General features: G+C 37.3%; 1 protein-coding gene across 1 annotated transcript in view; it reads right to left on the bottom strand.

Annotated features, from left to right (window-relative positions):
- Positions 1-23,650, bottom strand: part of COL19A1 (collagen type XIX alpha 1 chain) — a 186,104-nt gene that overhangs the window by 12,239 nt on the left and 150,215 nt on the right. The window contains exons 31-45 of the mRNA XM_065632140.1: positions 21,950-21,991; positions 20,851-20,904; positions 19,967-20,020; positions 16,830-16,883; positions 15,848-15,901; positions 14,481-14,525; positions 12,703-12,753; positions 12,580-12,624; positions 11,588-11,614; positions 10,446-10,499; positions 7,361-7,405; positions 5,170-5,214; positions 5,008-5,070; positions 3,378-3,413; positions 3,177-3,221 (exon numbers count right to left, since the gene is read on the bottom strand). Coding sequence (XP_065488212.1) covers positions 3,177-3,221; positions 3,378-3,413; positions 5,008-5,070; positions 5,170-5,214; positions 7,361-7,405; positions 10,446-10,499; positions 11,588-11,614; positions 12,580-12,624; positions 12,703-12,753; positions 14,481-14,525; positions 15,848-15,901; positions 16,830-16,883; positions 19,967-20,020; positions 20,851-20,904; positions 21,950-21,991 — 714 coding nt within the window. The remainder of the gene's footprint in view (positions 1-3,176; positions 3,222-3,377; positions 3,414-5,007; positions 5,071-5,169; positions 5,215-7,360; positions 7,406-10,445; positions 10,500-11,587; positions 11,615-12,579; positions 12,625-12,702; positions 12,754-14,480; positions 14,526-15,847; positions 15,902-16,829; positions 16,884-19,966; positions 20,021-20,850; positions 20,905-21,949; positions 21,992-23,650) is intronic.

Below are 23,650 nucleotides of genomic sequence, written 5' to 3'. Positions count from 1 at the left end.
ATTGTATCAGGATGTGTACTGAAGCACCCTGAGAAATTCAGGGCAGAGGAAGGACTCTGACTGAGAAGCAGAACTTTTGTAGTCTGCAGGGAAGAGACTCTTTCCTGGCCTTAACAAAGTATTTGCATCCAACCTCCTCCTCCTGCTTCACTCATAGCAACCTGAAACATTATATAAATTGAAAAACAACTCCTGCTCTACCACGTTATTGCAGAACTTGAAAGAGGTATAGCCTTTAATATAATTTTTAGTTTAGTCACTTTTTTTTGAGATCGAAGTCCAGAATAAGGAGCCACTGAACACACCATTTTGTCTGGTAGTGCTATCACACATGCATACACCCACACGTATTAAAAAAAGATGTCTGAAGATTACTATACTTACAAGAAGCCTTAATTAAAAATATCTTTAAGGCACAAATATGCATATCATTTCTCAGGTTTATAATGCTTCAGAGTAGGTATGGAAAGCTATTCTACTAGAAATAAAGAAAAACACAGGTTTCCCTCAGACCATAGTGCTAAGGCAGTGTGAAGCTGATCCTGGAATTGTTTTTCTTCTAAATAATTCTCATTTTATAGGCTGCCAATGTGTAATACTACAGCCACTTTTCAAACAAGCATTTTTAACTGTCTCCAGTGTTTTCTTTGTGTTTGGGAAAAAAGCCTTGTAAAAATGAATAAAAATATCTCATCTCTTCCTCCAGATCCCTCTTCAAACTCTCCTTCGCTATGAATTGTACAAAAACCAGGGTAGGACATTTGCATTTTGTGATCTGTGGCTAGTCTGCTGATTAAGTCCTCCTTCTTTCTAGTGTTCTACAGTCTCTTGCATTTAATCTTGTACTAAATTCTGTGCAGGAGCAGCTATTGTTTGTACATGTCCTAATCCAGCGGGCTCCTTGTCTGTGTTGAGCTATAGAGACAAGAGCAGTAAATAAGCCAGCCACCAGGACTTTAATCTGTTGTTGAAATGACTCGAAAGGCATATTTTTGATTGGTATAAACCACATGTTTTCAACTGGTTTGTCATTCAGTTTATAAAGCAGTAATAACAGGAGCGTTTAGTCACTCACAGGATGGATAAGATTATTTCAGGCCAGGTGACTTCTTCCTTCTTAAAACAGATTCTACAGGGATATACTTATTGGATATGAAAATCTCAAGAGTTTTGTTTTGTCCTTCCAATTTTGGTGCTTCTCTTTTCTATAATTGCAACAGCTGGTCTTAAAGTAAAAGAAATATGCTGTACAAGAGTAATAATAATGGCTGCAAGAAAACGTTGACTTTGTGTTATTTTCTGTAATCATTGCAATGTCTCTCACAGAAGCAGGGCTCTAACATCTGATTCACAGGGGAAAAAAAAAATCAACTCCAACTCTCCCACTGATCTCTTATCTGAGATGCAGACTTCTGCTGTGTATTTCACTGTTATTTTTTAGGCAGATCTCCCCTTGTTATCGATGAAACATTTATTTTCCTGCAGGATTGTAAGGAACAACTGACAGCTTTCTGGAACTATATTGAGATATTGCATTTGGCATATTTATAACTTTCCTGTTATAAAGGGTCGTAGGAGATTTTATCACTTGAGACAAAAATACTTATTGAAATTGAAGTATTTTTAACATGAAACTATATATTTATTTTTATCTGCATACATATATATATATTTCTTTTACTCTGTGCAGAAAGAGCTAGATCATGACATGTTTGCCAGTGACCCCAGAAATAAGAGAAGATTCAGGCATCTGTGACCTTTCTGAGAGCAAGCATATTTCCATATTTACATCTACAGCTACATGTACATGTGTGTGTATGTACGTACTCTGTCACCGAGGAGACTGCAATGAATACACCCTCTTCTCTTACCCTGAACCATCTCAAGTTTCACTCTGATGAAGTGAGCTAAGGCTGTGTCTCTGCCTCCCACAGACTTTTTCTATATCCTCCTCCCTGTCAATGTGTTGCAAGGTCCAGCCTCCTCTTCTGGCTGTATGTGCACAGCACTATTTGCAGGGCATTCAGATGGGCTGACACTGAGAAGGTCAAGGCTGAGCAGTGTTATGTACCACCTGCACAGGAGGTGGCACAGTAAGAAGGTTCTTACATTTCATTTGTGTCCTTAAAGGCAGAAACAGAACATTGCAAACTCTAAGTTCCTGTAAGGGGCAATCATTATAAAAATGGTTAAAATCTTGTGTCTCCTCAAAGTCATAAAGCCACACAGAATCATAGAATGTCCTGAGCTGGCAGGGGATCCACAAGGATCATTGAGTCCAACTCCTGTCCCTGCACAGGACAACCCCACAGTTCACACCATGTGTCTGAGGGCTTGTCCAGTCTCTTCTTGAACACTGTCAGGCTTGGGGTCGTGACACCTCCCTGGGGAGTCTGTTCCAGTGCTCCAGCACCCCTTGGATGAAGAACCTTTTCCTAATGTCCAACCTAAACCTCCCCTGGCACATCTTCCTGCCATTTCCTCGGGTCCTGTCATTGGTCACCAGAGAGAAGAGATCAGCATTTTCTTTCCCAGATTACACAGGGAGGTGCTCTTCTGACTCATCAAATACATGTGGTATCAAGTGGATTACAACGTCAGGGCTTTAGAAAAGTTACAACAGGAGCAAAGTACATGCTAAGATTTTCTTTGCTTTAGCAAAATAAAGATCACCTCTGACCTCCAATAATGATTTCTCCACACCATGACCTCATTACCATGAACAGAACTGTCTAAACATTTAGTAAGCAGTAAGGTATTGCACTGGCACTCCTGCTGCCTAAGTGTAACAAGCTTGTTTTGTATAAAACACGATTTGTGTTTGTGACATACAAACCTCCCAGGGATGATGATGGGGAAAGCGTTATAGCTCTTCTGAAGTCTGATGGCATCACAACAGGATTAGCTACTTACTCATTTTCATCCTGTTGATCAATTTACACTGTCCAGGCCAACTGTGTTAGAAAGTCTAAAGTATGTTTTTTCCTCTAAATGCAGAAGCAAATAAATTCTAATTCCTTAAAGTGGTGTCTAGGAATAAACCTCTTAGTTGTCTAAGAGAACTCTTGAAATTCACAGAAAATTAATTTATTGGGGTTTTTTTTGTGCAAAATATGTGCTAATGAGGTGCTTAGATGCTCAGTAAAATAGAAAAGTTATTAAAACAAGCGACTTACACGTTCTCCTTTGGGGCCTCGGTCTCCTGGTCTCCCCACAGCACCCTGGAAAATTGTTTTTGAAAAAAAGATGAACATATCATTTAAAGGTTTTGTTTTATATTCACCTGTTAGTAGAACTGAAAGCAACTGCCTAGGATTAACATGTAGGGTATCTGGGAAGAATAAAATGCACTAGTATGAAAAAGCATGTTTTCCTACCGGAGGACCTGGTAATCCATCTTTTCCGTTGATTCCCTATTAAAAAAACAAACCAAAAAACTCACAACATTTTAAAAATAAATATGGTTATTTATATGAATTTTAAAAATATAAAAGGTAAAGTTCAATGTGTAGTAGTGGTATCTACCTATTCTGAAGCTCTGGAGGCAGCAGTTTGTGTGGTTACAATATTAAAATAGTCACAAATAGTCTTGAGGCACATGAAAGAAAAGAGCTCAGGGCCTTACTGAACTGCAAGCACCTTAAATTTGAGCTGAAAGTAGTGCAAGAATATCTTCAACATCAGGCTGTGCATCAACTTTAACGAGCAGGCAACTTTAAATGACAAATGATACGGTAATTCTGCAAGTATGTGGAATATGGACCTGTACTTGCACTTTTCCAGTCCCAGCTGGCCATTATACAACCATGGAAGAGATTTCTCTTGTTCTGGGTATTAGCCGTGATGCCCCATTACCCTTCTGCTGTTAGAGATATTATGCCTTAATATTAACAGTAAGTGGCCAGATCCATTCTTTGGTCCTTAGGACTTGTGGCACAGTGCAGATTCAGCCTCCTGGGCTAAACATATCTATTTCCCCAAAGAGGGTGGTTTCATTCATATCACCTACTAGAAACAGTCCCAGGCCCACGTTATCCTCCAAACTGGAATGTAGTACTATCTCAGAGTCCTAGCTGACCTGGGCCAAGATACTGTCATGTTAACAACTGCACAATACCAGATAAATGCTCTGGCACTGTTTAACTTACCAGGATATACCTGGATCTGCACTTGCAGTAAACTCACTACTGTTTCACTGAGTGAGAAAGAAGGGCTTGCATGAGCAAAGACATCAGGAATATTTCTTTCCTATTCATACCGCAAAGTGGCGTTTTGCACAGATTAGGCACCTTGGCCCAATTTGCTGCTGAAGTTACAGAAATTGTCTCTTCTTTCAAGATGGAAGCGTAATGTGGAGGCACACTGAGAAACTGAAATGCTCCACTTCTTGTGTTTGTCCCCAAAACACCAAGCTCAGGGGGAGACAACGAGTTCTGTGCTACCCTAGCTGAACCACTTCTGGAATATCAACTACGTTGTTTCAAACCAGCTCAGACAGTGCCAACCACACTGCTGTCACACTTTAATTAAATAAAGAGGTCAGATTATACCTATGCTAAGTGAACAGTGAATGCTTCAGCCAGTGTTGCATCACCTGTGTGCAGAAGAGTTACAAAGTTTATCCAGAGTCATGAAACACACGCCTCGCTATCTAAACTGAAAGTGAGAATGGATTTTGTCACCCCATCCTTTATAGACTGCATTGAATGTTTGGGTTAATATTTTCCTTCTGAAAAAATACTAGAGCAACCTTTGTGTTAACAGGATCCAAAGGATCCTCATAAGACCTTTAAAGGTAACATGTCAGTACCATTAAGTATTAAAACATCACAATACCAGGAATTCTAGACTGGATGGTTAATATCGAGCACTGTGGCTCTAGGTGTTCGTCAGATGTTACCTAGCCTAACACAAAGAAGGATGTAATCTCACTTCTTTTGTAACTTCTGATAAACTAATACACATCCTTTTGTAATGAACATATGTATTCAGTATAAAATTGCTTACTGGTTTTCCTTGTGGCCCTTCTGGCCCAGGGAAGCCTATATCTCCTATAGGTCCTCTTTCACCCTAAGAAAGAAGAAAACACGCATATAAATCCACATGTAAAATCTTGCATTTGGTATTTGTGTATTATCATAAGAGTCCAGAACTCAAATCTATACTCACAGGTTCCCCTGGCAGCCCTGGGGACCCAGGAGATCCCGGCTTTCCCTACAAAAAGAGAACAGTACAAATTCGAATTACTAGGAAGCAAAACATGAATTTCTCTTAGGTCAAAAATAAGGAAGGATATAAATTTGAGTGAAATATTCATGTTACTGCTTAATAAACAATTTAAGTGAAAAAAAGAAATATTTTACCAGATTTTTTTAATATTTGTGCCGTATTAATCTAGCTCTTATGTACAACATAACTCAATCATTTGGTCTTCTTTACGCTTTCTGAGCACTTTATTTTACAACACTATGATTTCCTCCTTTAGCACTCATAGTCAGATCTGAGTTTATCATTGTATATGTGAAATCAAGATTATTTTTTTTTCCCCTCAGGTACTTCCTAGTCCTGATTTTTTTTTAAAGTGGGTTTATTACTGACTTAACATATTTTGCAATTTTTCTTCATGCTCTTTTCAGCCACTTTTATTGCCATTTTATGTTCAGCCTGCCGGAACTCACAATCTTTTCTCATCTCATCATTTAGATGGTGACTTTAAATATCTTTATTTTTTTAAATGATGCTTTGCTTTTAACAAGCTATCTGGTTAGGTCCCAGACAAGAATTTATAACCCTGAGCCTACATTCCCTGGAAATATCCTTAGACCAGATCCTCAGTTGACTTTCATAAGTTAGAGATATAACACATCAGCACCTGTGACAACTTCAGGAACAACAGGACTGAGGATTCATGCTGAGGAAATAGGCGTTAGTGGCAATTCCTGCAGAATCTCAGTTCAAGCTTCCCTGATAGTCCTGCTCAGGAAAAAGCCAAAGCTAAAATGAAATGTTTATATCCCCAAACAGGAAAAAGGGTCCACTATTCAACCTAGGGAATAATATTAGCCGAAGAGGACAAGTTCTCTTCCAGTTAGATATGTGGATCTATTTAAAAAAACCTCTTCCTAGACTGCTAAAAAAATATTGTCTATCATAAGTGTATTAATTTGTTAATTAAAACTGCTTAGCATAAAATGTTACAGCAAATAACTTATTTCAGTGAATTTTACTAGAATTAAACGTAATTAACAGAAAGCAACTCCATCAGTAATGACAGGAACTCACTAGATAATCATACCCAGCTAGAACAGAGAGCAACAAGATTAAGACTTGGGATGTATCCAGTGGTAAATACACAGGGAATGAACAATTGTGATCATCCTATCTGGCTACTGCATTATTGATTCATATTTCAGAGCAACAAACTTTGAAACTCTTAAATGGACTATAAAACTCACAGGAATACTTCTCTTTTTCCATTAAATGTGCAATTTTACCTTGTTTTAGGAGAACTTAACTAAATAAAGCTATTTAAGCTGATATTCTCTCTTGGAAATCACAGTAAATAGACTAAATCAGTGGCTAATGGATATAGGAGTGCAGAGGCACAGACTTCTCTGTATTTCACAAAACACGTATTCATAATTTAAAAACAGCTCCTGAATGGATTGGTAGCTGCCCAAATTTAATAATAAACGTATTTGCATATAAATAGCTCCATATTGCCTGCTGAAATATGGATAAACTTTTTTATTAAACTATGAATGCAATCTAAAGAAAAGTTGTCTTCATTTCCTTTAGGAACACAAATGAATAATTATCATTTCAATTTATCATTAGTTACATTTACTTTCACCTCCAACAAAGCTTCTGGATGACTTTCAGAAACTTCTCTGAATACCACATGTAAATAGCTGACAATGCATTCCCTTAAAACAAATGTTTGATTGACTTGATATGCAGATCCTCATGGATTGCAAGAACTAATGTTCATAATTTCTCTTTGTGATAGAAAGACGCATAGAAGTTTGTGCACGCCCAGGAGCACAGAAAATGACTTGGTCTATATTAAACTGAGGCCATCAGAAGAATCTCATATGCTTTCGGAACTGAGCATATGCAGCTCCAAATTCCAGCTTTATCATGTAATCCCACCATTTCCTCTTCTCATTTTAATAATAATATGAACCCTCAGTGGTATAAAAACTCTAATCTCTTTAGGAAAAACACATCGTGCCTATAAAGGATTAGTCAAGAGCTTGTGTTCCACAAACGGTGACTGAGATTACAGCTCAGCACCTTGCTTGACCTGTTTTTTCAGCTTCTTCTAAGAAACTAAGTTTTCTTTAGTGAATATACATACCGATGTCCCTGGTACTCCTGGTGTGCCAGCTGGTCCACGGTCACCCTGAAGAAGAGATAAATCTACAATTAAATGGTAACACTCAAACCAGAATTTTGTTTGTGGATTCCCATCAAAACCTGAGGAAGGATTATGGAGTGAACTAAAAATGAAGACAAGAGCCAGGCTCTGCTAAATGCTAATATTTAGCTCTGCCACCGACTCATTTTACAGACTAGAGCAAGTAACTTAAATCCTTTGTTTAGGTTCTCTTGCATAATGTCATAATTTCCATGCTATCCCTTATACTCTGCTTGAGGGCTTCCTTGAAGAGGGATGGAAAGTCCCTGACTCATCTGTACTTTTCCAAATAATTATAATTTATGGTAATGACAATGACCAAAATCAACACAGGGTAATTCACTATCAATATCCCCATATTTAAGATGTAACTTTCAAATAAGTTTTTGCCTTTCTGCTTCCCAGTCATCCATTTGCTGCAAGTCAGCACCCTTGATTTGCTTGTGCCATGGTCCTTTCAGGGCAAAGCTCCTCCCTTTAGCATATGGTCACCTTCATCTATGCTTTCAGCTAAGACAATGACTTCTGTGCTGGATCTGATGAATTGTGGGCACAAATTCACCTTTCTCTCTTGAGGGCTCTGTAACTCCAAGCAGATGGATGGAGCTGACCACAAGTGAATCTCTAGAGGGAAATTTGCCCTAACACACTGCTGACATGTATCGGTCTGTAATAGTACGCTCCACTAGTGTAACTAACAATGGTTAAAACTGTAAGAAAAAAAATCAGCCTCCTAGCTTCTATAATCATGTCAAAACCCCTGACACAGTTAAAGCCATACTAACAGGAGAATATTTTTGTGAGGGGGGGCTTACATTACCTGGCCCTGTTTTGCAGAAGCTCTGCCTACATCAACAGAGTCACATTCTGTTGTGCAGAACAGCCCCAGGAGATGCTGGGATTTCTGGTTTCTGTTCTTACACCTAATGCTGATTTATCTCCTTCTCATCATTTTGTTCAGGTAACTCCACGCTAATGCTGGTAGTTAGAAACGCTTAACTCCATTATACAATGTGTAGACAGATGACAAGTTAAATGTCTGACCTTGTTTCTGGAGACAGAAGCTTGCTTACAGGCCACTGTTCAACCTGGAGACTAAGAGAAGTCACTTAATGCAAGTTCGCCCTGCAGTGAGGACCACGATGTGCTCCTCGGGAACACTGGAGCACTGCGGGTCTGTAGCAGGGTACGTTGCCTGGAGCGCTGCACTGTCCCCATGGTTATTCTGCACCCAGGACCTGTAGCCGCGGTGTTTTCCTTACACACTGGCTACGACAGTGAAGCCAGAAATTCCCAACAGTTCCCTTGCAGCTTTTTTCCTTTTCAGGGTTATTCTGGTCCGTTCGGCGATGTGATCAGAGCACAGCTGCACAAACCACAGTGCCAGCACAGCTGAGGGAAGGGACATTTTACCCCAAAGACGCAAAGTTCTTAAGGCACTTAATGAAATTACCATGAAATTACAGCCAACTTTGTCCATGGAAGATGGCATTCTGCTACACAGATGTACCTAATAGCTCTAAATTAAAAACCAGCATGCACTGGAGTGTTGGGACTAGCAGGCAGACTCTTAGATTCTGTTCGTTTATTTGCACCAGAAGCGTGGAGCTTTGACCAAATTTAGTTAAGGAAAGGGTATTTTACTTTGGGAGAGGGCCAGTCACTCACTTAACATGTTTATATGATCTGCTCCATTGCTTATTCCCTTTATTTATTTCTTGTCCCCACTATGTCTCAATTAGACCTATAATATCTCCCTGTGTTTGCTCATTTTGAAATCAGACTAGTCCTTAATTGCTTGTAAATTGCAGTCTTCCAGAGCGAGAACCACCTCATGTAATTTAAAAATCTAGCATAGACACCTACTTAGATCTTGTCACTCCCCACTCTCTGCACAAGTAGGAGTAATGCACAGTGATATTGAAGGAGAAACTTAATTTACATTGCTTTTTGATGAATAATATGTTTTGGTGAAAGATATATTTTTGTATGAAGTCACTGAATGCAATTTGAAAAGGCTGTATAAATATTCAATTTTGCAAAAAAAAGGTATTCTTTATTTCTTAAAAGATGTGGGCAAAATCAAAGTGTTTCCAGTGACAGAAAAAATATTTTCAGACCTTTTCATTTCTCTGCTGAATTTTTTGTGCTTTGCCATTTTTAGATATGAATACCAAAATCTTGACTTTTTTAGCATTTCATGACAAGCTTTTCTCTAAAGTCATATCAGCTTCCACAACTAGTAAGTGAAAGGTTGAAACATGCAACCAGCTGAAGGAAAGGACCATTTCCAAGCACTGGAAAGCAGATGTGAACTACAGGAATGAGCTGGAGAATATGATACAGCTCAGGATGTGCTATCATACAGGCAAGTACAGAGTCCAAGAAAAGTGAAACAGAAACAAGGGGCCATTTTTAGAATAATGAGCAACAGACTGAGAACTGAGATTTTCACCTTTGCCTTAATGCAATACAATAGGAACTGTAGGGAATCAGTCTATAGTTCTCCCTCTATTTCTAGCCTTTCCTGTATTTTTATACTCATTTGAAAGCTTTTGGTGTTTGGTGGTTTTTGTTTTTTTTTTTTGGTGGGTTGTTTTTTGTTTTGTGTGGTTTTTTTTTTTTTTTTTAGAACAAGACATATTGTAAACATAAGACAATGTTCAATGCAGAACTAGTGACTATACTTAGGAACATGTTAACTATATTATTATCAAGTAATATAGTTACATAGAATATATACTACATAAAATATAGTACATAGTAGTATTCTATTAAGTTTTGAAAAGAAAATACTACGAGACCTCCTACACACATTTTTCTTTTGAAGAAAATGAAATTTTGTGTTAGGCAAATATGCTTTAGAGCCACAGTAAAGTAAAACAAGGAAATATAGATAAATATACAATATTTTTCACATAGAAACATTAACTTTCACCAAAAAATTCTAACACAGTTTCATAAAACATTTAGTTGCAGATAGTCGACAATAAGAAGCCACGACTTCTTTTTTTAAGAGTCCTACCTTTTCCCCTGGGAGTCCTTCCAGTCCTGGTAATCCCATTGGTCCTGGGTCTCCCTGATTTTTTTTTTTTTTTTTAATTAAAAGGATTGCATAGATTAGAATTTCTGTGCTCTACAGGAGAACCACTGAACAGCAAGCAACAGCAGGTGGTTTAACTTGGGATTAGTAAAACAGCTAACCAGTTATTATGTGAACAGATTTTGTTATGCCCTGTTTTAGTGATTTGCAAATTAAGCTTTGCCCAAAGGCACTGAATATTTGGATTACTGGCTTTAACTTTGACGAAGAACATAATCCAGAAGGCTCCCCTCCAGTGTTCTTGCAAGGCAAGGGCAGCTCTAAACCAGCTCTGGGCGGTGGAGCCCCAGGATGTGAGCACCCGCTGTCAACCAGAGAACCAACCTCCAAGCAACTCTGTGCGACTTTCCAGACATATCGTTTCAGAAGAGAGCTCCGTTCCCTAAACAAAGCTTAATCTGCAGCAAGGGACACACAGACTAGGTCTCTCTGTTAGTTTCAAGTTGAAAACCAGAAAACACCGCACCACTGGAAAAATCAGTTTAACGTGTAGAGTGGGGAGGTCCTTTAAGTAATTATATTTTCTTCTTTAAGAAAATAGATCATTTACCACAGAGATTTAAACTACAGACAACAATTCCAGTACTTCAGCAATTCTCAGTTAAACTCATCATGCCATTTCAAAAGAAAATATAATTTTCTGGTTGTTACTAGTTAGCATGATGTAGCACATTGTCCCTTCTCCCTTATCAGTTTCGAATTTAATTGAGAACAGCCTATTAGATCTTAAGGTATTTTCTATCTTTATTTCTTATAGGCCTGTACCAAGTGAGGACTTTATTTCTTACAGTACACATTCTCTATTTTTAAATATACCCAGGGACAGCTTAGCAGAGATGAATCCACAAGGAGTTCATACTATGTTCATTCATTATATTATCGCTTAGTACTTTTTACCAGAAATTGCGAGATCTGCAAGCCTGGCAATTGAAAAAGGTTTTTCCAATATACCGATTCTGCAGGATGTAAGCTACTGCTAAAGTAGACTCCTCCACTCTTGTGATTAGTATCATGTGTTAAACTAATTGGGTAATCTCTGTCATGACCAAAACACACATACATACCACTGTGCCAGGATCTCCTTTTGGACCCTGCAAAGCAATGAAGCAGCAGAAACACATTTAAAAAAAGGAGTTACACAACAGCACAGTATTTTTCTTGGATTACTGCAGTGTAATTAGTAATGCAGTGCCTTTAGAATCAGTATTAAATCCAGCCCACTCAGCTGGTTAATTCTGTATAAAATATTACTAATATTCAGGTTTTGTTTTGCTATTCCAGAATACATACACAGAGACAGCTCTGTGGTCTGGTGTGAGTCCATGACCACAAACAGCATATAACCTAAGGACGAAATCCTCACTGATGACTACAAGAGTTTGACAAGGTTACCAAAATGGCAGTTGTCTTAAAACAGCAGCAGCTGCCTATGACGCCGACAAGGAGGAAGACCTAACTCACAGCACTTTTGGCTCCACAGAACCAAAGCAACAGTGTCCGGCTGCAAGGTGGTGCATCTGCACTGTGCAGCATGGAAAGAAACCAGCCCTGTATTACTGACACTATATAATTCTTGGTTTTACACATTGTTCTGCACTGTAGCTACACACAGTGAATCAGTGACAGAACTGGGATCAGAATGCATGAACTTCTCATTTACAGCACCAAATTTAACTCGCTACAAAACTATGCCATCACTAACTGTAAAGATTATATTATACATTTTAAGATATAAGGATACTTTCACTGAAGAGTACCATACCAAATTATGAAACATTTTTGCAGCCTTTACTTGCTACTTAGTATAGTCTTAGTGTGAAATAATTAAATCCAGACAAACTACTCTCCAAAATGGGCTAAAGTGCTTGATAAACATGTGAAATCACATACTTTATTATTTAATATATACCAAAAAATATATACAGCATATCCTTTTCTATCGCTCACATACAAAAATGAAATTCCACACCACTCACCAAAACTGCATGCAACTAACCAATCCCTCTGCTACTATGTTAATTAACTATTAGAAATTATGTTCCCGTTAAATACTTACCGGAGGTCCTGGTGGACCTGGATAACTAGCAACACTCACACCTCCCTGTAACAGCAAGTTTAAAAGTTTAGTTGGGCCAAAATCAGGTGTTAATTGAAAAAGATTAACATCAAAGAGAAATACCTGGAGTTTATATAAGCTGCTCATTCCATTTCTTTCATTGTAAGGCATACCCTTTAAAACACAAAAACCAAGTAGATGTCACAACTATGAAGTATAAAGGCAGAACTCTTGTCCTGTTCAAGCCTCGTAGCTCAGCAAAGCTGTGGTATCATTTTCATTCTGGATCAATTTTTCAAAGATCGCAGACATTTCAGTAAGAATTTAAGTTGCATAGCAATGCAGCTTGGGACTTTTCTTGAATTATGAAACCAGAAACCTGTAAATCTCAGTGTACGTTACATTTTGATATTCTTGTATAATATTTATGAGTGATTGGTCAATTGATATGAGCAAAGAAGGGCACGGGCATTTTACTTTCATGCTCTTTTGAAAATTTATGCTAAACTGAAAACTAGAAAGCATCTAACGTTAAGACTGAAGTGCTTGGAGAACATGAAGGCTTGAACTGTAACTCTAAATTAATACTCAGGTTTCACTTCTAAGATAGTAAAAAATTCGAAAGAAATCTGTTTCATTCGTAAAACTCAGTGGCTGAATTGCCAACTTATGTTAGGCCTGATGATTTATAAACTACAAATAGCTCAGATTACACAAATGCATTCAATTTATGAATGAATTAAATTCTTGTTCTGAAAAGATATCTAATTTTTTTCTAATTGAAGCCAGTTAATATTTAAAGTGGAATTCGTAAATACAGATATTAGCCATTCTTCCTGTACCAATGTTACAAAACATATATGTAAAATTACTAAAATGAAAACCAAAAGGTGCAGGCAGCCTTCTCAACTCAAAAAAACTGTAATGTGCTTCTAGCACCAAATGAAATTGTCTGAGATTCTAAAAACTTTTAAGATTTCTACTCTCATCACACACAAAAATAACACAAACAAATACACAGTAAGTTTTATTTTATTATTGCTCTTAGATTTATTTAACGGCTAAATCCTGAGTGTTGCAGAAAGCTCGTGCTGCAACAGAAAATCACAGATGTAGCTAGTTATTCTGTAACTACTATGGAACTCGTACCCTGCTAGAGTCCTTCTCATGGGTATCCTTATGCCAAGCTTCTGAGATTCTTAATATGTCCTTATTCAAAATGAGCTGTTGCTCGAGAGAATTTCCTGGGCTAGGGATATGGCTTGAATTTATAGAACTGTTAAGCAAGGACTGAAAAACATTTAGTCTTCCAAGCTAGATGGAGAGTCATCTCCAGGGTTAGGTTTGGGGCAGAAGAGAATGACTTTTCCTGGAGTTAGGCTAGAAGCAGGTTACAGTTTTGGCTGGAGTAGGCAGAGATCATTAGGCTATGATTAGAGTTTAGAACCAAAAAAATCAGAGGAGCTCCTTGAGTTATGGTTAAGGATGTCATTTCCAAGGCTGTAGTTAGGGATTGTAAGGCTCTGCAGATATTACTTCTCCATAATTAATTTTGTGTTAGGTACTGTTCCAGTTAATTTGGAGTTCAGCGAGCTCCATGGACTTTCCCTAGTTTGTGTGACTACAAAGTACCCTGATCTCAGGTGCTCAAGCTGCCTAAATTAGCCTTGGTATCCAGTGTTACTAGAGTAACTCATTTGACCAAGTTTCTAGGATGGCTTTAGTGATCTGAATTTAGCAATGAATCACAAGAAAAAAAAGCAATACAGTGAACTTTTTGCAAAAAGACATTGTTACCTTCCTGCACTATTAATATGTGTTAGACAGTCAATTCTTTATATTACATTATATTTTATTCATAGTTATATTTTTCACTCAAAATATGAAACAAGATGTCTCACCGGAGGTCCAGGTGGTCCAGGTTTCCCAGGAGAACCTTCACTACCCTAGTACAGCAAGAGATTCATATAATTCATTTACTGTAACTGATGTCCAAATCTATTCCATACCCAAGCTATAATGACCATAATGACAATAAACAAGAGATAGAGTCAGTGCGAGCTGGTAATGTCAAGAATAAATTCTCCTGCCCAGCTCCTGCTTAAGCTTTAGGCAAATTATTAATCACTTCATATTATTTTTTTGTTTTGTTAGTTACTTGATGCTTTATGTGTAGTAACTTCCTTGTGCAAAACGGTAGTGGTAACCTGGGTTGGGAAACACTTCATGAATACCAGGAGGGAGAGGGAGGAAAAAAAAAAAGAGTTGTTAATATAATTTTCTGAGCAACTGGCAGATAAAATTTAACATTCATTTTATGCTTTGTATATTATTTTAGAATCATAAGATAATTTTGATTGGAACGGACCCTCAAGATCATTGAGTCCAACCATAACCTAACTCTGGCACTAAACTCTGTCCCTAAGAACCTCATCTCTGAGTCTTTTAAACACCTCCAGGGATGGTGGCCCAACCACTCCCTGGGCAGCCTGTTCCAATGCCTGACAACCTTTTTGGCGAATACATTTTTCCTAATATCCAATGCAACTTCCCCTGGCACAACTTGAGGCCATTTCCTTTTGTCCTAGCACTATGCCTGGAAAATTCCAGGCTAAAGCCAAAACAAACTTCAGAAAACTCTATTCATATACAAAATGGAGAACTTGTCCCTGAAAGTATTTTGCAGCAAACACAGTTTGTGTCTGCTGTATTCCACCAATCTGAGGCGCCCAAGAAATGAAATTGACCTCTTAGCTATAACAGATAATATCAAATGCCTCATAAAAGAGCACATAAAACATTGATAAAAAGCACTGCTATAACACTTTAAATCAAGTATAAAGGAAGCTTATACTTTTTTGCAGAAAAACTTGTACTCAATAACTTTCAGCATCTGTGATGCACTTGGAAAGTATGCAATTACTTTTGACTAAAATACTGGTAAAAGAATGAGAAGCAGAGCAAGTAGTAACTAGTCATACACTATTTCATAAAAGTATTTTTCATTTCCTAAATTTTATCTAATATGTCATACTTAAAGAACATTCTCTGCAACTTACATACACAAGGACTATGCTTCAAAATATAAATCCATTTGTAGGGCATTATTTAAGGAAAGTACATATATTAAGACACAAATAAAAATTTGTTTGAAAATGTACATCAAGTTCTTATTTGCACCCTATGTTAAAAAAAACCCAAAACATAGGAGCGCAATGGGATTGCAAAACTTTCACAGATCTTTACCAAGACTGAAAAGACGTAATACCTTCTCGCCTTTTGACCCTGCTGGACCGGGGTGTCCAGGTCTTCCTGTGACTCCCTGCACAACACGGAATATATTAATTAAGAAACAATGAAACATAGTAATTCACCATTGCAGTCTAGTTTTTAAAACCTGTATTTTTGGAGGTCATTTAAACCTAATCATGCTTCTTCTCCAGTTTTAAATATTTATCTTTTGTTTGATACAACAGCTGTGTCCTTCTGATAAGCCCTTTGAAGGGTAAAACCTGTGTTTGTGGTTGCATTTTCACCTTGGCAGACAAAATGCATTGACCTCTGGATACTGCTAAGAATTATGCTTTACTGCTAGAATGCCAGTTTACGCATTACACATTAAACTTCCTAAATGTGTTACAATTTTTGAAAGAAGGGAAGCAGTACTACTGTCATTAACCTAGAAATTAATAATGATCATTCTAATTACTGTGATCCCATCCAGTATGTAGAAAATAAAATTCAAAAAAATTTCCAAGAGGAGTTTCCCCAGAAATACCAACATTTTAAATGATATTTTTCGCTGACTTTAAATATTATCAGCTTATTCCCATAGCTTTTATTGTGAAACCAAGTGGTTACTTGGTTTGAGCATTAAATGTTTTCAGAATGTCTAGCTGGAATTATTTTTAGATTTTTATTACTAACATTACTGTAACTTGGGTAAAAATACATAATTAACTGCAAGTTTGCACATCATAAATCATGTAAACTCACAGAGTTTCTAGTAATACCAAAACTTCAAACCCATTTAAGTTATATAAACTTTGATCCCAGACAATGCCAGAATTTTCATCAACATCAACTCACAACATTGTTTATTTTATTAGAGCCAGTAGAGGTAAGGTTTTATTATTACTCTCTTAAAAGCCAAAAGAAAGGACAAGAAACAAAGAATATGAAGTTTTACTAGATAGTTATAGCAACCTCTGCAGAGACAGATTAGATTAGAGGTGACACCACGCACTCACAGATGGTCCACTGGGTCCTGGCACACCTGGCAGTCCAGGAGCACCTTGAAGGCCCTGGAAATTAAAAGAGCATATGTCTGTTTCCTTTCCCATTTACGCCTCAAAAACTACTTATTATATATTCAGTGTATCCAGTAGTATTGTGACTATAGTAAAATGCATTTTCATCTAAACTGCTGGTATTATTTTCAGGAATGAAACAAACAAACAAACCACCATGCAGGGAAGAGATTATCATTGAACAAGGTTAGAGACAATTTCTTGCTTGACTGATAAAGATTTGTCCTTCAGCGTTTCACATTGTTAGCTTATGTCCTGCATATCTTTTTGGCTTTTGTTGTGCAGATAAGAACATGACATCTGGGTTTTTCCTTTGAGATTAATTTTCCGTCAGTAAAAGTGTGGTGTGTTTTTATGTTTGTTTGCTTTTCCCCTGGTGAGAAGAGGAGACATCTACTCAGACTTATCAATGTTACTGGATGCTGTCTAAATGGAATGATGATTTCTACCTGATTTATAGATTTTGCTTTTTTGATAACAGAACATAACGTTTTAAATTGTATCTAATGACCTGCTTTTCTGCTCTTATTCTATTTGATTGCCTGGAAATCAATGTATTCTGGTATCCACTTACTAAACTATACAGGTGTGCAACTTACTACAGCGGATACAGGTAAGATTTGAGACAAGCCTGCACGTTACTGAAGTCTTTCGTCTGCCACATCAGGCGTAGGTGCAATATTGGACATGTCAAAGTCAAATACTAATGACAGCTAATAGCTCTTCGTTCTCCCTATAATCCAAGAAGGGAAATAGGTCCCTCTCAGATGTTATCTGCACAGGGTGCCTATCCTCCAACAAGAGGAATCACCTCAGAAATGCCATATTTCTCATGCAGCGTTTAAGAAGGCTCGGCTAGGGGGGGTAGTCTAGAAAACCACAGAGGTGAGGAGGCCTGAAACAGGGGCTCTGAGAGAAAGACTGAGGGAAAAAATTCCAGACAGAAATAAATCAGGAAAGATGTGGAGATGGAGAGAGATGTTGATTTCCCATTGTTGCTCCTACACACAGAGGATATGGATGCACCTCTGCAGCTTTTCAGGGGTGTCAATCCAACTGCTAACATGTTCTTTGATCTTTTTGGATTATTTTACTCTGACAGTACAGCCACCTGAAAAAAGAATATGAAGCCAAAGGAACATTTTCTGTAATTCTTATTACTGATATCAGAAAAATAGAAAAATCCTCCCCTGAAAAAAATTAATGTTTTAAAAAGGAAGAGAAGTAAGCTTCAACAAAGATTAAAGGGCTATTCAAAAGCACATGGAAGTTAATAAGCGTATTTCAAAGAAATTCCAGTGGGCTTCTCAGTCTCTCTTCTCACTCCCATGCTGTCCAAAACATAAAAAAGAAAATAAATGCATTCTTTTAAAATTTGTACATTTGTAAAAAGGGTGACTTTCAAGCTTTGTAAATTCTTTCATATGTGTTTCTGAAAATAAATTCACTTGCACCCTCATAATATCATAATGAAAAGCTGCTGCTAGACACTGAAAATATAAAAACTAAAGCAGCTAACCAGCTATCAAACAGCGAAGCAGCATGTGAATAGCTAACTTACTAACACAGCACAGCACCCTACTGAATCAATAAAAAAAATTAGAATTAATTTACTCTAGAGTCCTTTAAAAAACCCTAACTGCCAGTTATAATCTTGCCTTTTCCTCATCACCTTCTTAATTGCCTCTAGTATCTCTTGATCCTCAGCAGTTAAATTGTTGAAACTGTTTCATGAATGTCTCAGACTGCTGGGGTTGAATTGCAGAGGTACCTTATAGGGCACGGGAAGGATGCGTTACTTTCCCATTTATTTTTCAACTAAATTTCTGCTTGGGCTTTGCTTATGACTGCCCCATCATTTTAGGGTATAAATTCTAAATCCAGACTCAGGAGGTACTTGCTTTTAAGAAGCAAAGATGTAATGAGCTCTGTAGATTATGTGAAAACATGAGGGAAAATAAGCATAATACTTTAGCCTGACAATCTGTTAAATTCTGGGACAAAGCAGTTGCAGGAATACATATCTAATGCTTTTACCGCATCTTTTTTTTTTTTTTTTCCTCATATAACTTTACTTTTGGAAGCCAAGGATCCTGATGAACACAGAATTTTTTGAAAATTGTTCTCATTCTAGCACTGTTTGAAAATTCGTACTATATTATGGCCTTAGTGCCAAATAAATCTAAAACACTCATAAAGTATTATGAAACCCTCAATCAATAAACTCTAAATTCTTGTCGTATTTTCCAGGTGCTTTCTCTTGTAGCCAGAAATTTACAAATTACAAGAGAGTAGTACATATTTAACAGTGCCAGTTAAGTATTTTGGGATTTTGGAGTATTCACAAAATATTTCATCATAGACTACTTATTTTAATGCCTTTGGTTGGCTAAAGTTGCTAGAAAATTCACTTATTTGCTTAGATTCATTTGCTTCACAGCTTCTGCTTTGGTGACTTTATTTTTTTTTTTTTGTTCTGATCAGAGACTGCTCTTGAACTGTTAACTGCAAGGATTTCCATTTAAAATGAAAGCTAGCCATAGCAACTATTTTGGATTCAGCACCACAAGTCACGTGGCTTTTTTTTCTTCTCCATAATCACATAAAAATAACTCTAAGAATGCATTATATGATGTAAATACTGTAAATATTTTAAATTCAGTCTCTTCAAACGTTTTACAGCTTCCACGTAACAGTAATTGCTGCTGTGACCATTCCCAGAGTATTTGCCTAATGGAATGGTTTTGAAAGTGAATTATAAAGGTGAACTAACACTATTAAAGCAAATGCGTTAAAAAACATGAAGTATTTTCTGACAATATTTGGCATCTGCCTATTTATTGCTCTATCCTACACGCTTTAAAAATTAGCATTTAAATGTATGTGAGGCTTTAAAATATACAAATGAGCAAAAATCCTCAGACAAAATTCAGAATTGAGGGCTGTTTATAGCAATACATGACTATATCAACGGTTTTAAAAAAAGTGAATAACATTCTGAGCATTTCATTCTCAGTCTAGATGTTTATTCAGGTTCAGATAAGAATGCAACTGCTATGGAAATGAAATAATTTTACCTCATCGCCCTTCTCTCCAGCAAGCCCAGGAAATCCACGTTCACCTTTACTTCCCTATGAAAACGTAACATTAAAACCAATACATTGTATTAGAGAACAATGAATTTCATGCTCTGTAGGGCTTTTTATGACCCATATTTAATACATGCTAGCATGAAGCCCTTACAGCTATAGTGCCTAAAACAGAAGAAAAATCTGAAAGCTTTAAAATATGCTTTAAAATAGATAAAAAGGAAGTGTTTTTTACCTAGTAGGCAAATTAGCCAAAAGGCCTGATGGAGGCATCTTATTACTACCAGAGACCTTAAATACTTGTCCAAATGGAGAAAGTACACTTCTATGGAATTGCATTCAACTATAGGAGATATCTGTACCCCAAACCACATGGCATTTGATCCAGTTGGCAGTGAAGGAGAAATCTGATGGACATCAATGAAACTTTGAGTCCCAGAGAAACAGCTGCTTTACTTCCATGCGAACATGGTGCAAAGGCACAGGGTGGTCCAGCTGTTGCACACTCATGGGAGATGCAGGAAATTTGCTTCTTCACCACGGCATTCTTGCGTGACTGACCCACCTAAAATGGGTCTACAGATGGCAATGCACTACTGGACAGTGGAATCTGAGCTAGCTTTAGCCGACGCAAGGCACAGAAGAGTGACCCTGGCTTGGGATTTAGCATGGGCTACTTTGCTCACTTTTGGGAAAGGCAAACTGACACGGGAAGGGGGCTGAACCATAAAAATGGTTTGTACCTTTAGGCTGCTCAGATGCTATAGTGATAGGGATCAGACAAAAAAAGTCAAGACTGTCAGAGGCGAGAGTCTGGCCTTTTAGTTTTAACAAGCAGTGAAACACTATAATGTGCTCTCTTCAAAACTTACCTTGGGCCCTTCTCTACCAGGGATGCCTGGAGGACCTCTTGTGCCAGGATCACCCTGAGGAACAGAAACAAAGCAAAGTGATAAAGAACCATTTTTGTGACATGGTCACTAGGTCAGATCTCTGCAGACCATCTCCTTCCTGACTTTGTGACCTTCCCTTCATTTTACCCCAAAGCCTTCTCTTCAGTTCTTTCTCTCTTCTACACAACATACCTGTTTAGATATCTTTCCTTGTTTCCTTCCCCATCTCTCACACACTCTACTTGAACCACGCTAGCAAATTTTTAGCTTCATTTTGAGAGGACTCATAAATGCTACTTGTTACTCTTGCCAGCTTCAAATCTATAGTTATTTTAAAGTAAATGATTCCTGATTTGTTGAGAGAAGCATTTTCCAGCTACATTACAACCTTATATAAGTGCTAACCACAAAACACAGAGAAATGAAGAACGAAGCATAATGAATCAGTAAGAGAGAAAATTGATGAAGAGGTAGAAGTGCATGTACAGGAGAAAGACAATACAATTATAAAAAGAAAGAACGAGGGAAAAGCTCAAAGATAGACCTAAAAGAAATCAAATTTGAGAACGAGAAAGTCAATAAACCCTCAATACATGTATTAATAAAAGACAGTAGAATAGGATAATCTCTCTCCTCAGAAATGATGTGTGCTTTTCATATTGATATTCTCTTGAGCACACTTTTAATTTTGGAATACAGCAGATCCCTGCAAATGTTTTCCAAAATAATACTTTAGAAATTCTAGACTATTTTCCCCATTCAGTATATTACCAATATTAATGCTACAAAATGAAGCAGAGAGTGGTGTATACTTGTAGCAATTCACGCTGTGAATAGGATGTGTCGAACAGGCACTTGCTGGCTGGTCCCTCATGCACCATTCAAACACTGTTTTGTAAAATTCCTATAAAACACACTTCTTGATTATTTTTTAAAAACACAAATCAACAAAAACCTCATTATTTTAGGCTAGCAAAGTAGGTCACAACAGAACCTGTAGAAGCTTTCAAGTGCATATTTTTTGTTTAGAAAGCATGCTTATAATAAACAAAGATATTTAACCTCTGAAAATGTTTACCTTCAGTATAGCACCCATGTCTCCCAGGAGTGGCAGTGCAATCTGAAAATAAAAAAGGCAGCTGTAGTTAATGTTTTACACAACACTACAAATTCTGATGGGTTCTCATTGCTTCTAAAGTTGATATTGTTAGACACATAGCTGATTACATATATATTGGTTGAAGCTATTTTATTATGAAAACTCAAAAAAAAAAAATCAGGGTTTCAAATACTAAATATCACTGTCTATCCAACCTAACAATGTAATTCCTTGTCACAATTTCAAACAAGTTTCTTAAGTCAGGATAACAGCATAACTCCAGAACACAGTAAATTTCGCTTTAAAATAAAAATAAAATCTTGGTTTTGTAGCAAACCAGCAACTACTTATCACTATTGAAAGGTCTCACAGACTACTCTCACCCAATTATCTTCAATTGTTTTCCTTCTGATTTCTCCTAGGCTTTGACTCTACTGTGAACTGTAGCATGAATTGCAGAGATGCCAAAGCTAACTTCGATAAACTAGCTCAGATACTGGAAATAATCTACAAAAGCTAACCCATTCAAAGCTCAATCAATAAGTTTATACTGTACTGCAATATATCTTAGATTTCCAAGTGCTGCCATTAAGCTTCTATTTAAAGATTCCCTGTAAATACTGACTGAACTGGTTATCATCATCTTCACTGACAAATGGACTCTTCACTTACCAATGCTCATTTTTTCTTATTGTAACTGCTAAAGCAAAAATAGCCCCGGGCATACTATAATATTAGACACATTACTGTTTTTGTTCAGTCTGTTTCATTCATTTCCATCTTGAAGAATAAAAATAAAATGTAAGCACTTTTGTAGCATATTAGAAAAACTGTTGGTTGGTAGCAATGCATGTGAAATACCAGCTCAAGAGAAGCACTGCTGAATGTACTTAACATAAGCGCGATCAGGAGTACATTTACAGGGTAGCATCATTACCTTTGAAAGCAAGCTGATGAGTTTTCTAGGGTGAGACACAGCCGCCTAACACAACTGAAGGACGTAACTATGTAAAGTATGAAGCCCGTCCTCTGCACAAAGGTTAAACTGTACATAGATGGTGTCACCTGCTCTTAAAAACCTGTAACAAGCCTTAACAACAACCACATCCCTATGTGGCTTGAATTTTCACCCTTCTCCTTGTGACAACATTTTACGATAGGTAGGGTATTAATTACCATGTCATCTGTCGGTCTTCCTGCTGGACTACACAAACATACTTCCCCCAGTTTGTCCTGTTTTCTAATGCTCTTATTTTAGCTGTAATATCACTGTATGGTAACCCCATAACCCTGAGTGTGAGAAGTTCCTAACATCCAGCTGCCAGGGCACAGCCGGTATGAGAGCAAACCTGCTGCATTTGTGCCCCGCCGTTCATCTGCTCTGTAGGTAAAGCAAGTCCAGCCTAACTGCACACGTACTGGAGAGTCACAGCAGTGTATGCTGAACTCTGAGTAAGTGTGTGATATATGCTGCGCTTCTGAAAAATGTTAAAATGGCCTTAATTCTCCAGACTCCCTCCTGCTTGCTATATCTTCCTTTAAAAAATGCTCTCTCTAAAGAGAAGAATACTTCAAGAGAGCAAAAGGCAATTATTCTCCTGTTAGTAAGTTTTACCATTTAGACCTGTCTGTTTAACAGTGGCATCAGATTTTTTACTTACATTTAGTTTACAGTGTGCT

Source organism: Caloenas nicobarica, chromosome 3 (assembly GCF_036013445.1).
Source record: "Caloenas nicobarica isolate bCalNic1 chromosome 3, bCalNic1.hap1, whole genome shotgun sequence".
Lineage (NCBI taxonomy): Eukaryota > Metazoa > Chordata > Aves > Columbiformes > Columbidae > Caloenas > Caloenas nicobarica.
Note: the sequence above shows the minus strand (reverse complement) of the source record. Positions and strands in the feature narration are given on the sequence as shown.